This window comes from Pocillopora verrucosa, chromosome 8, assembly GCF_036669915.1.
Source record: "Pocillopora verrucosa isolate sample1 chromosome 8, ASM3666991v2, whole genome shotgun sequence".
NCBI classification, from domain to species: domain Eukaryota; kingdom Metazoa; phylum Cnidaria; class Anthozoa; order Scleractinia; family Pocilloporidae; genus Pocillopora; species Pocillopora verrucosa.
Window position 1 is genome coordinate 9471325 of NC_089319.1, and position 20117 is coordinate 9491441.

General features: G+C 38.0%; 1 protein-coding gene across 1 annotated transcript in view; it reads left to right on the forward strand.

The window, feature by feature from the left end:
* LOC131779031 (low-density lipoprotein receptor-related protein 6) overlaps positions 1 to 20117 on the forward strand; it is a 46051-nt gene that overhangs the window by 23363 nt on the left and 2571 nt on the right. Inside the window, exons 16-31 of the mRNA XM_066171082.1 lie at positions 3577 to 3997; positions 7208 to 7629; positions 8681 to 8809; positions 9613 to 9813; positions 10089 to 10284; positions 10716 to 11107; positions 11200 to 11322; positions 12097 to 12487; positions 13658 to 14046; positions 14683 to 14811; positions 15466 to 15862; positions 16697 to 16902; positions 17606 to 17818; positions 18429 to 18548; positions 19049 to 19168; positions 19546 to 19659. Coding sequence (XP_066027179.1) covers positions 3577 to 3997; positions 7208 to 7629; positions 8681 to 8809; positions 9613 to 9813; positions 10089 to 10284; positions 10716 to 11107; positions 11200 to 11322; positions 12097 to 12487; positions 13658 to 14046; positions 14683 to 14811; positions 15466 to 15862; positions 16697 to 16902; positions 17606 to 17818; positions 18429 to 18548; positions 19049 to 19168; positions 19546 to 19659 — 3963 coding nt within the window. The remainder of the gene's footprint in view (positions 1 to 3576; positions 3998 to 7207; positions 7630 to 8680; positions 8810 to 9612; positions 9814 to 10088; positions 10285 to 10715; positions 11108 to 11199; positions 11323 to 12096; positions 12488 to 13657; positions 14047 to 14682; positions 14812 to 15465; positions 15863 to 16696; positions 16903 to 17605; positions 17819 to 18428; positions 18549 to 19048; positions 19169 to 19545; positions 19660 to 20117) is intronic.

Sequence of the window (20117 nt, forward strand, 5' to 3'; positions counted from 1 at the left end):
AACCAATTTTAGGCCGTTCGTTTTAACTTTGAGCAACACGGATACAAATTTATGTTAAGATGGGTTGTGCAAAAATCGAAATCACCAGCCTGAAAGCTGAAAAATTATGCTGGTGCTGAAGGTTTTATGCTCACAGGAATTTTCAGTCGAGGATTTATTCAATTGTGCATTTACAGCTAGCTCCGCCCTCTCGATAATCGTAAGGAGCTTAATTCGATATAGTTTTAAATTGAAACACCTCCAAAAATATTTCGGATTGGTATGAGGTTGTTGCGACTCAAACACATTAATGGCTGAATGATGCTATACTTAGCTAAAACTGCAAGACCGTTGCTTTGATTTGATGTAGGTCCAAGTGTTGCCAAAAGCTTAGCTACGGGTAGAGCTTATGGTTGTCTTAGCAATAAAATACAGAACTATTCTTGAGAGACAACACAGATCTTTCGATGCGGGAACTGATAGTTAGGTACCTTAGGTATAGCAAGTCTGAGACGATTTTTTTTTCCATTCGTAACACCTCAAAGAAATCAAATAACAAATGCAAAACTTAAAAATGTATTTGTCTGCGAAACGCCATTGAAGGCCCCTTGATCAAACGAATGAAAGTTACATTCCAGTCTATGAAAAGGAATCACACAAGTAACTCACTTGGCTGCGATGAAATCCTCTATACCTTTACCACTTCTAGGATACCGTGATTGGAAAATTTCGAGTACACTTTACCTCAAATACTCATTCAATATATTGTAAATTTGGTTCCATAAACCCATTAGAGTTTCCATGATCGTTTCATTTACAATTTGCGGGATATAATCCATGATGGTGCGCGTGATCTTGTCTATCTTTAGAGCTGTAAAAGTGATAGCGATCTTCATCAAATGTAACACGTAAAATGCATGGAGACGACAATATCGCTTATCATAATCCTTGTAAAAAAAATTAGGACAATGACATCCATGTCATACAAAGAAATATAACTCTAATTGGTGTTCTCAAAGGCTTGCGTTCAACCCGCGTCGTTATGTTTTTTTTTGTAGGGTGTAGTCTATGGATTCAATATTGCTTCACCACTTATAATTTCCTGCACTTTGTAAAATTCCATTTTTATCGACCTTCCAGACAACATATATAACTGGAACGTCTTACTTATAAAAAGTTAAACGTGGTTGGTGTTCACTTAAAAACTGATGGTCGAAATATTTGATTTTAGTAAAATATCATTATTGATTTCGTAACAGCCGCCTCGGCGAATACTGTTTTCACACTTCTCCTAATACCCTACTCTCTGATTATCTGACACATTTGTTCTTCTCATTTTCTTTAGCATAGTTTACAGTTATAGCTTATAGCAGCGTCATAAATTGCTGATTCTATTCAAAACGCCAAAGATATTAGCGAACAATTAGGGGGCGGTTTTAAAACTCTTGTATAAACACTTCTGTTTCCCCGCCCATTGTGCTTACAAGTTAAGCTTGCACATGCGGTAATGTTAACTTTCCAAACGCAATAGGCTTTTGCTTCTTAACCATAATATCCGACCTTATGATTCGGGCCAAAGGCATGCTACATATTGCCACGGTTTTAATCGATAGTTTGACAGATCCAATTTGCTTTTTCTGATGACCCGATTTTTGGCGCGTAATTACATATTCCAAAGAGAGGCGCTAAACTTCTAAAACTGCAGATTTTCTCGAAATTCTTGTTCAATAATTATTTGATCTGCGCTTGGACAAGTTGCGGTTTGGCTAATCTTGCTAAGATTTCGCGGGCCAAATTAATGCTAGTTTCTCGGTTGGAAATGTTAATTTTTGAGTTCTACCACAATTCATTATTGTTTTTTTGTTGTCCCAAGAGGATACTTGCAAGTAAGCACAATGGCGCCAACTATTAGCCGTGACCAGAGAGTTTGCGAACGTGACTAAGTCGATGCCCTATTGAAATACATCAAAAAGTTATTTCCTTTGGCTGCAAGGAGGTTGTGTTCTTTAAGCGCTCAGGATCATTAAACGCCTTATAGAAAGCCTCTTTCCTCAATCTTGTCAATTCTCCGGTTTAAACGTTTGGCACAGTGCCGGTAATCAGGTGCGCATGACACCCCCCTGTTTCCAGCCCGATGTCAAACTACGAGCCAATGGCAAACGATCGGCTCACATGACCCGAGCCGAAACGAGCGTCGCAATTGGTCGGAAGCATTTCGTAAGCCAACAACGAGTAGAAGGTTATTTGTGAAGATCTGATTTGCGTTTGCTTCGAAAATCGATTCATGGATGTATGTGGTTTGATTTACCCCTTGGAGCACTCAACCACTGTCTCTAATGGTGAAGCTACCGGACCGATAGCGTAGGATGAAATTCAAAGCATTAATTTGCTTGGTTTGCCTATACTATAGGATATGTTTAGGTAAGTGCGTTCGATGCGTATCTATGCGAATGTGATCTTTCTACCTGATGATATTGATTCGCTTGGCGGACAAAATTTCTATCTTGCTTGTGTCGATTCGCTTTGCATGTGACAAAAAATATTCCTTTAAACAAAGAAACACTCGTAGACCATTACCAGTTGAATTTGGATTCTTTTTTAGAGATCTTTAGTGCTTAAAAACTTGTAATTTACACCCGTAGTTGTCGTCCATTTTGAGCCATTATGATTAGACATTGAAGTAAGTGCGGGGATTGTTAGATGGCTTCACCCACAGCTGCTTTTAGATGGCGATTTCATTTCTTGTCCTCCCCGAATTGATAGTTTAAAGATCTAAACACCAATTTGTATGCATGGGAAAACTGAAGAAGCCGCAAAGGGCGAATCGAAATTCTCCGAGTAACTTAATAATAACAACAACATTGCTCTCATAAATTCATTTGCACGTGGTATCTTAATATATTTTTGGTCGTTGTATGTTCAGGATACCTGCTTAGGATGAAAGAATGCTGCAAGACGAGAGTAAAAGCTCTGTATGAGACATCGTTGAGTATAATTTTCCTAGCGTGAGGGAATTAAACTCGTAGATTTATGTTTCAAGTGTTGGCAGAATACCTGTTCTCCCCACGCGAGATCCGATCGCTCTGAGTTTGGTTTGGTATGCAGCATTTTAGGCAAAGTTTAAATTCATCTTTACCTTAACCCTTGCACTACAATTCGAACTGATTCAAAGGATTGATATACTCTTTAATCAGAGAAGATCAAGAATAAAGTACGCGATGTTACACATTTGATTTAATAACCCGAAGCTAGCTTCTGGCTACGTGCGTCTTGCATGAAAAGTTGTAGTCTTTTATTATCATGTCTATTTACAGAACATTTAGCAAATCCTCGGAGAACATCGGAGATGAATTACTACAGAGTAATGACGCCCGTTGAAAGCGATATGTTTAACTTATATTTCTTCAGGTGTAAACCCTTTGGCCGTTACGTTGAAAATAAAATATTCTCGGACATTTCCTTTCGCTAAACGGAGTTATTAACTCGATTATCCTCGACTGATCTTTAAGAAATTGCTTGTGACGAATCAGGTATTTTACTCTTTAGTTCTAGTTTCGTGCCAGCAACTCTTCTAATCCAATTCTTTATTTTCCACAGCGACTTCTCCAAGGATTTTATACGCAAACCGGAGAGACATCAGAATAGTACGACCAAATCAAAAGAACCAAAATGAAACTATCGTAGTTGTTGGTCTTTTGAATGCTATCGCTGTAGATTTCAGCTACGAAGATGGATACATATTTTGGACGGATGTCAACGATGAGAAAATCAAACGAATTCGTATGACGGAAAGTTCTAACTCAAGAAAAGTTGAAGATGTTATATCTTTGGGTTTGAAAAAGCCCGAAGGATTAGCCGTAGATTGGGTAGGAAAAAAGTTGTATTGGACTAATTGTGGAGATTCTGACTGGGAAACAAACAGAATCGAAGTTGCAAATTTTGATGGATCCTATCGCAAAGTTCTTTTCTGGAAAGACTTGGGTCTTCCAAGGGCGATTGCAGTGGATCCACTCAAGGGGTAAGTTGAAGACTTTGTGTTTTTTTGTTGCACTCAATAGCTGCAGTTTATTTTGTGCTGAGTTTGAGAAAAATCTTCAGCAATTTGTCTACAACGAAGGTTTTGCTTGGCTTTGGGAGAACTTGTTATTTTGGATTTTGATATTTTATAAATAGCTTGCTTTTTTAGAGTTAGTGCTTCTTTTTAAGTTTGACGAGGAAAGACTAATGAACTATGCTCAATTAAAAATACATTAAGCGTTGAACTTCGGCGGGCAAACAGTTATCTATCATTTTTTTTCGTTAGCCTGCTTTTAGCGAACCTTGAATGTCTCTCGAAGCAATCTCTTAAGTGATGAATATGCCACAAAGAATTTGTTGCATGCATCCAGTATTTGAACTCAATACCATTTTCAAAGAAAGCTTGTGAATCTTACTGGAATCTAAGCTTTCTTTGTTATTGTAGCCCCCTGTTGAAATTCACTGAGTAAAGCCTGAGAATGTCATTTTTTAGAGAAAGAATCAATCTGAGAGATCCACTCAGAGAAGATATTTTATTTGTGATTTTTTTTTCTAGCTGAAAGATTCTCTTGTTTGTCAAAAATACAGTAGTTGTGGAATGAGTTAACATTTTGAAATTGTGGACTTAATTAGTACTTTAGTGTTCATTGTCCTCTGAAGCAAGTTTTATTTTTCTCTGTGTTGTTAATGAGGGGCTGGTCTTCTGTAAAAATCCTGAGCATAAGTGAAGGGCTTGGGTTTTTGTTGAATATCTGTCGATGTGCAATATCTATTCTTGAATAATCTATGGTCTCATATAAAGAGAGCTTTGAAGAAGGCTTTGTTAATGGCCTTGGACAATAGTTCAGCCTAATGTTTCATTTGACCTTTTCTTTAATTGTGGCCCAATGAATGTTTTACTAATTATCCATTGTTTTATGGGATTTTTTAACACTGTGTAATAACATAGTGTAAATTTGGTCTTGTGAATTAGTACAGAGTTGAGGAAATTTTATTGCTGTTCTACATGTCTTTTGATGAATAGTAGTCTTCAGCAGTTTAAGTTAAATTCAAAGGAAGTTTAACACTTGTTTTTCAAGATTTCTTGTGAGGAAATTTAAATTGACAATCTATCTTTGAGTTAAATTATAACCCTTTCTTCACTTTCTATCCTTGCAGTTTGTTAAGGCTTGTTGGTTTAATGTTTATATCTTCTTCACAAAATCTTAGGCTGTTGTGAATGGCTATTTGTGTTACTTTTTTTGTCTTGGTGTGCCTCATTTTAGTGGTGTTTTAAAGTTCCATGTAATATCTTGTTGCCAGTATCACAGAGAGGATTACATTCCTTTTAAAATATTTGTTAAAAATTCAATCACAGCATTTAACGTGGGATACCTTCTTTTAAAGGATCTGTCAACTTTTGAGAATAAATAAATTATGTGAGAAGTGGAGGACATATTTTAGGTATTAAAAAAGGTTGCGTGAACTCTGATCAGAGCAAATAGCTTAATCGAGAGCAAAGCTTGATTAGGCTGTTATCTGATTAAGAGATTTTAAGTCAGGGTATGTTTTTAAATTTTGTTTTTCCTGGGGGATGTTACAATTCTTTTCTCTTAATCCCCTAAAGGAAAATTGACGGTCTGGTAGATTTTCTCTACTTGAGGAAGGAAGAAGGAAATGCTAAGCTCTGCCTTGTTTGTGTGGCCTTGAGTTTAACCTTTCAGACCAATGTGTTATACTTATCCTGTTTCACATCAAGATGATTTCTAATTTCTTCATAGTGTGATGATTTGCAATTTTTTTTTTTTTCCCTTGTGACAGTCTATATTTCAGCAAGTGTAGGTGTTTTACGAAGCTCTACATTCCTTTCTCATTTGCAAAATGTTTCAAAATAATTGTAGTCTTCTTTCAATTAGAGACTGTACTTCTCCTCATGGAAATAAAATTATTGGTTCCTGAACTATGAAAAATTTAAGCTATACTGGTTCTTGATTGATTATTGCTAACATTTTTCCTGTAAAATTAGGTTCCCTTACACATGAGAAAAAACCATTTATTGTACTCAGCATTAATGTTATGTAAGAGTATCTTTTTTTAAGTGTGCATTTAAAGCTAAAGATCTTCGTTATTTCCTATTTTGCGAGTTTACTTTTTCTCCTTTACCATAAGAATAGTAATGTTGTTTATTGTAATTAAAACAAAATGCTGGTCACTTTAAAAGAGATGGTTGTTTCAGTTAAGTTTGAGTTACTTATGGATATTGAAAGATGTTGACTCAGATGTATGCCAAGTAACTTCTCAAACAAATGAACACTGTTACAGAGAATAGGCTTTTGAGTTTATGACCAATGGCTTTTTTAAATTATTGACCATTTCTAAAAAATATGGGCCATTGCTGTATTTGATTGGGCTAGAAGAAAAGAAACATGGGTATTTTGTTAGTGATGTAATTTTTGTTAGCATGCTTTAATTATGCAGTATCTTGCAGTTAACAATGCAATGAAAAAGTTTCATTTATGTGTCACTTAAATCAAACCATGCAGTTTCATCCAGGTGTCACTTAAATCAAACAAACTGGAAAGCTGTTTACTTCAAGTGAAGAGTAATCAGTGCACTATACAGTACTTGTGAAGGTGTTTTTGTCCTTCATCTATTAAAACAATCATGTTTTTTTTTAAGGTAAACTTATGGATGTGCTGACTCAATCCGGGCATTAAATAAATTGCTGGACTTAAAGATTAGAAGTAACAAAACTAGTGATAAAAATTTTGGCTAATGATAAATCACTCAGGTTAAATTATGGATTTTGAATCTTACTCCTTGAATCAACTTAACTTTGACCCTAACATTGCCTTGGGAATTTAACTGGAAAGATCTCTATGGGGGCGGATTTCTGAGAGCCAGCAATATAATTGTCTAGTACACTACTAGACAATTATGGCTGCTGAAAGGTCAAATAAATTCAAAGAACTTCATTTGGGGGCTGAATCCAACATGGTGCACAGCCCTCTTATTCTTTGCTATTAAAGAAGAAAGTGTACTTAAGGCATTTAATACCAAATTGAGAGTAACAAAAACAGATCTCTATAAAGAAAATAAATGATTTCAAATTGAAGGACTCGCTGATTTTTTTACCTCGCCTGAAGTGTAATCACAGTAGATGACGCTTGTTAGAACTACAATGATGTTAAAAGTTTCTAACAAATTGTTTTCTCTCAAATCATAATTCCAGGTTCATGTTTTGGACAGATTGGGGTGAAGAACCCAAGATAGAGAGAGCTGAAATGGATGGCTCTAATCGTTCTGTAATTGTCAGACAAGACATTCATTGGCCCAATGGGCTCACAATAGACTACAGTGCAGAGAAAATTTACTGGACAGATGCAAAATTGTTTTATATAGCTAAAGCTAATTTTGATGGTTCAAACCGGGAGAGAATATTTAAAACTCCAAGTCAATGTATTTTGGCAAATCAAGCTCATCCATTTGCTTTGACATTATATGAAAACAAAATTTATTGGACAGATTGGACTTCTAGAGGGATACATTCTGCAAATAAAAACAGTGGGATGCGGTGTCAAATGGTCTGGTCAACTACTTATGTACCCATGGATATACATGCATATGAACCAAAAAAACAGTTGCCAAGGCCAGGTAAGTGGAATTAATAAATGGTTATTGATTGTCTTGCAGTGTTCTTCCCTATTTTAAGCACGACAGATAAGATAAATTCTTTAAATTCTTTAAGAACGCTACAGGATTTTAGGCAGTAATACAAGGTAGTGCTACAGGCAGTAAATTTTATCGGTTACCGCCTTAATAAGGAGAACACTGCATACAAGTTAGTCAGTCACATGATAACAAGTGTGATGTGTTGACTGCTGTGTGTTGAACTCCATTTGTTGATTAGTTAGACTGCTTAGGCTTCATCACATGAAGGGAATGCCCTGATGGTCAATTTGATGATTGCTGCTACAGTGATTCATTGTGGAACTTCTAAAACTGCTTTTATTGAAAACACTCTTCCTGACTGGGTCATCAGTTTTGAACAAGCCTGGAAATTTTTTACACTTTGAAATTGTATTTTCCACTCTCAGATCTGATATGTAGTTTCCCTTACTGTCCACCATGTAATCTTTATCATTTTATGTTTTGGTATTGGAATAACTAATAATCCCCTTATTTATATTTTTCCTTGTTCTTATCATTTATCTGCTTGATATTGTGTCAACATTACAAAGAGAAATTCTGTCTCGGTCACTCTTGAAAGTTAAAAGGTTAGATAGGCATTCCATGAGCTGTGCATAAATCTTCAAGCAAGGTGTACAAATTTCTTTGATTTTATTTCAATAATTGGTTGATATATTTATAACGAGTTATTAGAAAAATGAAGTGAAAGTGGCTGGCTAAAAGATACATTTCTAAATGGGGTAAGTTTCTAAAGAAACTGTGGTGCTGCATTGGTGGGAGGGTATAACAGGCTGACCAAGTGTTATCAACTCAGTTGATCAGTTGATAACACTTAATAACCCAAAGATACATGTAGCTGTGTTGGGGGGGGGGGGGGGGGTTTCGGTGAGCCATTGGCTTTTATTGATAGCTCTTGTCATTGTTTTTCTTTAAACCTCTTGTGCAATGATAAAAAGAAATGCTAAATTGTGACCCTGGCTTATTTTTGACAAGTTGTTGACTTATCTTTTAACAGGTCAAAATCCTTGCAATTCTACTCTCAATGGAGGGTGCACCCATCTTTGTCTGTTGAATACACATGGTCGCTCTTGTGCATGCCCAACTGGTGTGAAGCTTTTGTCTGATGGAAGAACATGTGAAAAAGGTATGATTGAGTGTGCAATGTTATGAATAACTGCTAATAGTGTGTGTACTGATTGTATTTGGGCTTTGTTTGAAATGTGACTCCAGTTATGAAATACATTTAAAACATTCTGTATGCTGGATGTGCATAATTAGAATATTATTTGTGGGGTATTTTAAGGGAGAGACACAACTTGTTAAAACAAATGAAAATCTCTGCTGCTGCTACTGAATTATGTCACTGAGTTCGGTGTGTGAATTCAGACTGGTTTGAATCTGTGAAACTGATGGCAGTGACAAATTCTCCATGTCACTTGAGGCAAATTGTGTTTGTGACTTGCCTTAGAGCAACACAAACTCTCTGGGTGCTAAATGTGCCTATACATTCTCTGTAAAATTTTTAATTTTTAACAATGTGTGCCTGGGAGAATCTTAAATGTATCAAGCTAAAAATGTGGGAGAAGGATAGATATGTGCTACATTTTGATTATTCAATACCCACCTTTTTGTAGTCTGGTAAGGAAACAAAAAGCTTGTGCTAATGAGCAGAATCATGTTTGCAAAGATTCCTCTATCACTGAATGTACACTATTTAATAGATGGGTAGGTACATGGCAAAATCAGTTAAGGCATACTTTCTTGATGTGATTACAGTACTGTTGTTCTCATTAGTATCTTATGTGAAAATGTATAGCCATTGGAATTAAGAACTAGTAGTTGATTTCGAGGTTGACCTGTGAAATGAGATATACTCCAACAACTGTATTTGGTTGTAGTAATATCCAGTAATAAGCTCATTCATAATGTTTGGCTTTTTTATCTTAGGTCCTTTCCATTTTCTATTGCTGGCAAGAAAAGGGGACCTGCGGCGTATATCACTTGATACACCTGATCTCACAGATGTTGTTTTACCAGTGTTGGGAATCAGTCATGCAGTTGCAATCGATTTTGATCCAGTGGATAGATATGTTTACTGGAGTGATGATAAAAAACTTGAGATTAAAAGATGCCGGTTGAATGGAGAAGGTTAGCCAACCTTGAACTTGAATACACTAATTACGTTAACTGATTTTGGCGAATTTATAGTAACTTAACAAAAGTTCTGTCAAGTTTCTTCAACAGTTTTTCTGGTACCATCTATATTGCTGAATGGAAAGAGTAACCTGCACTTCAGTCACCAGAAATTATCCTGCTTGGCATGGGATCCAAAACAGTTCTGTTGAGTACTAACCAACATGAGGGCCAGTCTGGATGTTAATCTTTATTCTGAACTGTTTTCTGTCTTTTTCTTTGTATTTCAGATGTTCAGGTAGTAGTAAGGAGTGAGCTGAAACATCCTGATGGTATTGCTGTTGACTGGGTAGCACGGAACTTGTACTGGACAGACACAGGCACTAATAGAATTGAAGTCAGCAGACTAAACGGCTCTGCTAGGAGAGTTCTTATTGATGAAAATCTTGATGAACCAAGAGCAATAGCATTGGATCCTACTAGAGGGTAAATATATGAGTTTAATTTTGTTATCTACTGAGTGGAAATCTGTACACAAAGTATTGAGTACAACCAGAAGCCAAGAAGGAAGGCTGTACTCAAGATGGAGAGCACAGGTTTTCCCCATAAGGACTGACTGAGGCTGTGGATAACTGATTTTTTTCGCTGATTTTGCTTTTTTGGAATGACAGGGAAAAAATTCTGAACTCTGTTTGGTATTGTGAAAGACAGGATGGGTTAGGAGCCCATGACTGAGCCTTGCTGAGATGCAAGAAAAAAAAAAAAAGATAAAAATAGATTTTAATATAATTTTTATTTATTTCCATACTGAAAGTTGGCAAAGGCATGCAAAGAAATTTAAATTAATTTTTGTTATCAAATGTGTCAGTTAGAAAGGCTGTTATAAGTTTGAAATGTTCTAACATGATCTCACTTAGGTACATGTACTGGACTGATTGGGGAAGACACCCAAAGATTGAGAGAGCAGAGCTTGATGGGAGTCATAGAGTCATCTTAGTGAATTCCTCGGTCGCGTGGCCAAATGGCCTTGCCATTGATTATCTGAAGCAAAAGATTTACTGGGCTGATGCAAGGAATGACAAGATAGAAGTCATGAACTTCGATGGGAGTGCCCGCCGTATTATTTTAGATCAAGAATTGCCTCATGTGTTTGGTTTTACTGTGCTTGGGGATAATCTTTATTGGACGGACTGGCAGAAGAGGTCAATAGAGAGTGTGAACAAAAGAACTGGTGAAGACAGAAGAGTAATCATTGACAGCCTACCTGATCTTATGGGACTAAAAGCTGTAAACCTTAATCTATCCTATGGTAGGAAGCCTTATTTATTTGATACTTAAATTAGTTTTGACTATTCCATGTTTCCTTCTTATTACACTTAAAACACCTTTTTTGGCCTCTAGGTTCCAATGCCTGTCAGCGAAAAAATGGAGGCTGTAGTCATTTGTGTTTATACAAGCCATCAGGACCCAAATGTGAATGCCCAACAGGAATGGAGCTTCTTTCTGACGAGAAGACTTGTATATGTAAGTATTTGGAAGAGATGACTTAGGCTAATTTACTGAGCTTGCCTGGTTACACCTAGAGAGCTAAAATCAGCCAGTCAGCCATTTCTTTCCTTCAAAATTATGGAAATCAACATAAATGTCATATGCTGTTGGCCCTTTAACTCCCAAGATGTACCTGTCTACATGCCACACATTTCCTAATAAATTAATTGCAAGAATTTGTTAGATCAAGATAATATTTCCCCTGCAGCCATCGGCTATCATCGTATATGGATCATGCTTGTTCGGTGACAGTGTTTTAACCCTTTAAATCCCAAGGTCTCATTAGTAATTCTCAGTAGTATCCACCATACAGTTCTTGTGATGCTAGTTTTGAGAATTTGGTATTGGATCAACTAATAATCCTCCAACTGATATTTTTCTTTTTTCTTATCACTTTTCTGCTTGATATTGTATTGATAGCATAAGGAGAAATTCTTTCTTGATCACTTATGGGAGTTAAAGTGTTAACAGGGGAGTGTGTAATTTCATGGTATACTTTTACATCCTAAGTGACATTAAAGGGTAAGAATCAGGCTTGATGTCGTGACTAGTCACATAAAATACACCACTGTGAAATCTATAGTAGTTTTATCCTTTCATCTTTTCATAGTTTGGCAATATACATTTATGCATCTATATGCAGGTGGCTTGATGGGGAATTCTTGACTTATGATTGGTATTAAACTTAACAATTGCTTTAACTATAGCAATAACCAAAAAAATATGTATTTCTTTTTTCTTCTATTGCAGTACCAGAAGCTTTTCTTTTGTTTTCAAATGCTGATGATATCAGGAGAATTTCTTTGGAAACCAATAATGGTGTTGTCATTCCATTGGTTGGCATTAAGGAAGCAAACGCTCTTGATTTCAGTGTTCATGACATGCAGATTTATTGGTCAGATTTGACCCTTAAGACTATTAGTCGAGCATTTCTGAATGGTAGCAATGTACAGCATTTGATTGCTGTAGACCTGTCCTACCCTGATGGCTTGGCTGTGGACTGGATTGCCAAGAATCTTTACTGGACAGATTCAAAGCTCCAGAGAATAGAGTTGTCACGACTGGATGGCCGGCATAGGAAAATGCTGATTTGGAAGGATTTGTGGGAACCACGAGAACTGACTCTTGATCCTGTGTCTGGGTAAGTGAACATACTACACTTTTTCAGTCAAGTGAGCCGCAGTGGAAACCAAAATCATTGTGTTGTCATGGGCAACTTGCTCAGTTTCAGTTGGCAATGTGTTGTTTGAATGCTCTTGGCCAGCTTGGAGAAGACCTACCCTTTATCCAAAAGTAGTAAAACAGGGAAGGTTTCCCAAAATAACGCCATATTTAAACAGTCAAACCACAGTGACCAAACTTTCCATTCATTGCACCTAACTGATATTTATAGTATTTTTGCAAGGTACAATAATGTGAAAAGTATTGTGTCCATGGTTTTGAAGGTCTGTGCTTGAAATGTGGCTGTGGCATTTTCCTGGGCCAGGAAATTTACTCTAGAGTATTCTATCTTACAGCCCAACACCAGGAAGTTGTGTAGGTCTTAGGAAGATTTGAGGGAAAGCTGAAGAAATGCTGGAAGAAGTAAAGGGGCAGGGGGGGGGGGAGAGAGGGGAGAGAGAGGATGGGAAAGGGATTATAATCTAAAATGGACTTGCATCCCATTCAGAAATGCTAACAGCTCTCTTTCTCTCCCAAGATCTACATGCAAATGCCAATTGTTTACACAGTCAGCAATACATTTCTTAATTTTATATTGAGAATTATATGTTGAATAGAACATGATCCCCAGTTGATAATTTTCTTATTTCTTGTAACTTTTTTTTGCTTGGAAATAGTTGGCTATTATGAAAAAAAGATTCCTTCCTGCTGACTCTAGGGTTTCAAAGTCTTGCAGGTTCATCTCCACTGTGATTATGGGTTAAGTTTTCTATGTAGCTTTTGAAGCAGAACTGGACAACTCAGTATTTTGACTTCATTTTAGTTATACAACAATACAATAATAACCTTTAGTTAATGTGGTCAAATGTTCTTAGCTGATTAGCTACTTTACGGACATGCTACAAAAGTTAACCCTTAACACCCCAATATTTGTATCCACATTCTCCTTACTCCTCTCTCCACATTTCCTTTGGTGCTGACCAGGAGAATTGTTTAACAATCAAAGCTTCTTAGATTGGCGATCATTTCCTTTAATCTTGTGATCTTAATGAATGATTCAGTAGTATTACTGTTAAGAAAAATTAGATGCTTGTCACTTTTTGGTTTTTTAAGGGTTAAAAATTAAATATCTTTGAAATCTTTATCATAGGCATATGTACTGGGCAAACGGTGGATGGTACCCAAAGATAGAGAGAGCAGACCTGGATGGTTCTAACAGACAGACTATCGTCCCAAATGTCACTCGTCCAACTGGGTTGACAATTGATTTTTCTGCGGAAATGATATTTTGGGTTGATACCGAGAACAAGGTGATTGAGTGTGCAAATTTAAATGGTTCAAACAGACAGGTGATTGCATCAGAGCTTCCCAAACCATTTGCTTTGACCCAGTACAAGGATTACATCTATTGGACAGATCAGAAACTCAGCTCAATCTACCGCGCCAACAAAACGAATGGAATGGAGAGGACTCAGATCAAGGGCAACATAGAATTTACTATCATGGATATCTTGGTTTTTCATGGCAGCAGACAGGAAGGTTAGTGCAGCAATAGTCATCTGGCTGATTCTTCACAAAAATTCTGATTACATGCAACGTGAAAAGTAAGGTACAACCCATAAATTTTGACCGGAATTACTAACACTTGGGATCGCTTCGGATAAACATATAAAGCTTGCAACTTTTTCCTTGAATTTTCAAAAAGATCGATTTGATTGTTTCAGGGGCACGAGTTTTTACCCTGCCCCGCCATGTCTCTTCAACCCCATGCCAGAGAGAGAAGGTTTAAACCCAGATAAAGTACATGTTGATTGTCCTGTACAGTAATCCTTTACACCCTAACATTGGCATCCAAATTCTCCATACATTTTTCTATACATTTCCTTTGGTGCCGATAAGGAGAATTTTTTTTTACCTTCAACGCTCCTTAGGTTGGTGATTATTTCCTTTTTTCTCATGATCATAGTAAATGTTTCAGCATTGTTACTGTAAGGAGAAATTAGACGCTGGTCAATCTCAGGGTATAAAGGGCTAACCTTTTAGAGTGAGGTTCGAGAGCTTCCACGTCGTATGTGGGATTTGAACTTGTGACGGCAAATGGCAGTTACAGAGGGTGAGAGCTTTTTCTTTCTAAAATAAGAATAACCCTTTATTCCTATCTGCATATTTTCTTAGGTTCCAATCTCTGTGCCTTCAGGAATGGAGGATGTAGTCACCTGTGTCTGGCTAAACCTGGGAAGAGAAAAGAGTGTTCCTGTCCTACACACTATACCTTATCCATGATTGACAATAAAACTTGCTTAGGTTTGTTGATAACAAATAGGTGTTACATTTGACTGGATATAGTTTAGACAAACTTCAAGTCAATGCCAACCAATTTTTTTAAATGGCAAAATCAGCGACCGCGACATTCTACACATCACCAAGCTTTAAAACCTAGAATTTGTAAACCTTTTCTTCTGATCCATTCGCTCGCGTATTCCGCTGGAAAGAATCGACACTTCCGGCTCAAATTCCTCAACCAACGAGTACGAACGACGGTCAAATGCCCGTGGGTTTTCCCAGGTGGAAGGGGGAGGTTCGAGCTTGGAATTGATCGTAGCTTAAAACATACATTAGCTTTTCAGGAGAATTTACAGTTTTGTTCTTTGCGAACTAGCCCTGCCTTGAATTTTCTTTATTGAAGGCAAATTATTCCTTTACTTGTTTCTTCCTAGAATGTAGTGTTTTGGAACAATACTATTCACCAGCCGATAATTTTCATATTCCTTATTACCTGTATCTCCCTCATTGCATTAAAATTGTAAGGAGAGTTGATTTCAGATCTCTGTTAAGAGTCTAAGAGAGATGTAACGATTGTTGCTCAAATTAGCAAATGTCACGTAGTTATCGTTAGGAACCCTAATCAATCGAAATGTTTTTAAGCCGGTTGTTAATTTTTTTTGTTTCTGTTTACAGCCCCCCGTGTTTTCATGCTGTACAGCACCAAAACAGACATTCGACGAATCCTGTTCGATTCATCCGATAACCTTGATGTAGTTTTACCTGTCCGTGGTCTGTCAAATGTTCAGGCCGTTGATTTTGATATTAACAGCCATCGTCTCTTCTGGATCGAAGACTTCCGCATTAAATTTGCATATCAAAACGGCTCCAGTGGGGACAATGTCATAAACCTTGATCCAGAGGCGTCTCCATATGACTTGGCCATTGACCCGTATGCAAAGCAATTGTTTTGGACGGACTCTGTTACTAACAGTATCAATGTGTACAGTTTAAGAAACAATACCAACCTGGGAGAAGTGTTTAAGAAAGACGGTGTTTCTCCTCGGTCAATTGTGCTCTATCCTGAGAAAGGGTGAGTCTTTATTCCTCAAACAGTATCTTTTACATTTTATTCCATTCATTTTAGTGCTTGTAGTTCTTTGATAATTAAAGATGTGCTCGTACGAAAATCACTTGGTGTTTGAAAGGCTCTTCTCTCAGAAATGTGAGCCAGCTCTTAACCATTCACACCCCTAAAGTCAGTATCCACATTCTCCATGCTGTTCTCTATGAATTTCTTTCGTTACTGGTGAGAGAATTCAGTAAACAATCTAAACTTCTTAGTTTGGCGATCATTTCCTCTATTCTCGTGATCGTAATGAATGATTCAGCAGTATTACTGTTTGGAGAAATTAGATGCTGGTCACTCGTAGGGTTAAAGGGTTAAAAGCTGCTATAGACGCAAAATTGCATAGGTCGCCTAAACGAAAAATTTAGTCTCCTTCGGCACCCAGGCGCCAAAAACGTTTTCAAGGTCAGTTATTCTACGAATTGACGCGACACTTGAAAGGCGAAAAGTTAATCTACGTCATAGCGGAGCTCGCAGAGCGTAGCCCCATAATTATACAAATTAGTAGTAACCCATCAAGCCGAAAAAATTTGAATGTACGACCGTACGACTGTACAAGGTGCTACTCTTAACATGCGTGGTCAACTGTACCGCGGGCACGCCGACGCCACGGCTTTGTCCAGTAGTCCAGTGATCAGTGCACTGGGCTCCGAGTCGGACGACCCGGGTTCTAGTCCTGGCCGGGGTAAGGCGTTGTGCCCTTGAGACGTGCGGGAAAAAAAATGCGAGCTCCGCTTTTAGGCTTGGCTAAATCTATATATTATTTAATGAAACGATACTGTTTTGTGTCTTGTTCAGGCTTATGTACTTCACCAATGTCAATCCAAAGACCAAGGGTATCATGAAGGTGCCAATGGCTGGGGCAGACAAGGTACAGCTTTCTGCTGACAATCTGCTTCTGTTCAGTGCTGACTCTCCGGGAGACTTAGCAGTGGATAAGGAAGGCAAGAAACTTTACTGGACTGACACGGAACTGAAGAAGATTGAATATGGCGACCTGGAAGGTAAATCACTGAGGAGCATTCTTAAACCGCAGGGCCAAAATGAGCTGACGTTGTTTAGACCGATATGGGCGAGTATCCAAAAGAAAAGTGTGACAGCGCGGTATATTTTGCTTTGTGCAAGGATATGTCATAGCGTAATTGCCAGTCTCGCACCAATTCTTTTGTCTAGCTAGGTATTAAATGAGCAAAAAGCGGCCTGCAAGTTGGCTGATTGTTGGCAGTAACTTTGAACAAAAGGACTTCTCAATTTATTAGACGATCTATTTAAAGCTGCAGCAGTAATAGTTATGTGGTCGAGTGTAGTTTCATTCGGATTGTAAGCATAAAAGTGATTGTCAAGGTTATGGACCGGACAGATTTCTCAGTTTGTTTTTACTCGGGTGCTCTGCAAGAAGTCTGAGATTACAATTCGGGGTCGGTTCAGTCACAAAGTGCAGGCGAGAGTAGCTTATAGAACGGGCGTGTTTTTTGCGCTTGTCTCCGTTCGTCTGGAAAACGTAAAAAGTACGCCACTTCTGCTGCTTAAGGCGCGAGCGTTTTTTTTTCATGTGTGGCTTCTAGACCTTTCTGATAAGTATGTGAAAATACTCTTTGAAAGGGATAGTATTTTTAAGCATGTTTTGTAGCGGTTACAACGTCTGCACATGTAAAGGCGTTAAACCATTGTGTTCTCAAAGCTATAGTTATGTCTGTTGTCTCACAGGGACCAACAGAGCCACGCTGGTGGAGAGACATGTCTTGGATCCCGTTGGCCTGGCAGTTTATGGGAATCATGTTTACTGGATCGACCAGGAGTCGCGCTGGCTCAAGAAAATTGAAAAGATCGGTGAAATGGAAGAAGACCTTGGCAGCACGGTGCAAGCCTCTATCAATGGTTTGACAGATATGATTGTGGTTGATATGAGGAAGTCAACAGGTACGGAGTGGTTACCAAACTTCCTTTTTACCATTTCTTTTCTTTAATGTGTATAAGTAAGGAGAGTTTTTTTCCCCCCAATCAATCAAAGTGGATTCATACTTTGATTGATTGAATTATGATATTGTAGTCGTGCAGGGATTCCACTTTTCCGTATGAGTCTCCACCGAGGTTTTCGGCGCTGTCATAGACTAGCTAACCCGAGCTCTAAATCCCGCCGGCTAAGCAGAATCCCTAGGGTTGGCTCGCTTCGGCGAACGTCGATTCCTTAGCTAGATCAAACGCACTTAACTAATCCTTGCTTATTACCAGTAGAGCCTTTTTGTATTGAGCATCGTAGAACCAAAATTAAAGTTATCATAACAGCCAATCATAAGAGCCAGTGAGAACTTTATGCAAAACTGACCAAACTGCTTAGAGCGCAATTCGTGATTGGTTTTAGTTTTGCATCTGATTGGTGGAGAGCATGGTGCGAGTTCTTTGGACCAATCACAGACCGAAGTAAAGCAAAAACAAAACAAACACGGATTACTTCCGACCTTAATGGAAAATTTCACTATTAATTGAGTGGAAGCGCGCGTTAATTTTTTTTAAAATTTCGTCTTTTTAGCTCACCATCCTTGTACTAGAAACCATTGTTCACACATCTGTTTGGTCGGTGATCACAACAAAGCTCAGTGTTCCTGCCCTATGGACATGATCCTAACTGAGGACAATTCAACTTGCGGACGTAAGTGTGATTCAAACATATCGTTAAACCCTTGATCCTTAAGAGTGACCAGCATCTATTTTCTCCTCACAATAATACCCGTAAATCACGCATTAAGGTCACGAGATTTAAAGAAATGATCACCCACCAAAGAAACTCTTGACTGTTAAACAATTTCTCCCAGTCGGAACCTTAGGAAATGTACAGAAAACAGTGCGGAGAATATGTAAATTGATATTGAGGGGTTGAGGTATAATAGATGTTGGAGAATAGCGAAAGTATGAAAGAATGACCATTTTACTTAGGATCAACGCCACTTTTTGTGTAAAGAGCGCCTTGTAATCGTAATTTAAATGTTTCATCGAAAAGACAAATTCTCAGAGACCAGAGTTAGGGAAACTTCCGCCCGAATTTGTACAGTGCATCTCAGTTTTCCCACAAAGCCTTTCTGTATATATTACACAGGTTTTCTGAGTTTTATAGTGATTATGTGTTAACTTTGTTCGTTTGTTTTTCACCAGCTCCAAGGGAATGCCCGCCAAACGAGTTTTCCTGTCCAAGCGGACCTTGCTTATTAGAAAGTTGGGTTTGTGATGGTAATCCAGACTGTGAGCCTGATGGTGCCGATGAAAAGAATTGTTGTAAGTTGTGTTTGTAATTTTACTATGTTGAGAGTTTATAGGTTTTAAACCAGTGAAGGCTCTTAGAGCCTTTGCATAAACTCAGGGATTTATTGTAACCAATCAGCTCCCGGGTTTGGTGTGTTAATTTACCTCGCGATTTCAATACAAAATCCTGTAGATAGGTGATGAGAATAGACAAACTCATGAGCTACAGAGTGTTACCTTCATGGAACACTGAATGAGTATTTCTAATTAACAAGGAAATATATGACTATCAGATGGGAGAATTACTAGCTGCAACTTGGGAGCTGAAGGTTAAACGTTTTGCACCTTCATTCTCAAAAAATCTTAGATCTTTCAAAAGCAACTTCACAATCTCCTTGTCTGATCCGTAGCTCCTTGCGGCGATGACCAATTCGCCTGCCGCACTGGAGGTCAGTGTATCGATATGAAGAAGGTGAATGACGGTGTGGGGGATTGCCTTGACGACTCGGACGAGTCTGATTGCTGTAAGTGAACACGATTTGTCGCCTCCATTATTGTCTTTCATAACCGTCCTTTGGTTGTCGCATAGCGGTCTTCCGAAAGCGTTCATCACGGTTTGCACCGATGCAGACAAACCACAGAGGAGGAATAGAAACTTAGGAACTTGTGCAAAACTGACTAAATTGTAGAAGTAGGTCATGCAAAGCTTCAGGTAGTGCTCACTTCTTATTTGTTGCGAAAAGGCGCTTTTCGATTGAAAGTCGTAAACAGTTTTAATTTTGCATACGCCGTGGATTGCAGAAGAGGAAATGTACCGTTTATAGGATGAGATTACGTCTTTTTTGAGCCGCGGATTATTTTCCACCTATAAACGGCCCTAAAGCCTATTATAAATCAGGGAGCACCGAAAATAAACCACATCTCCTTGGTCTGCACCGTTTAAGTTTTTCCGGCTTTTATTAACAAGTCACATGTAGTGACT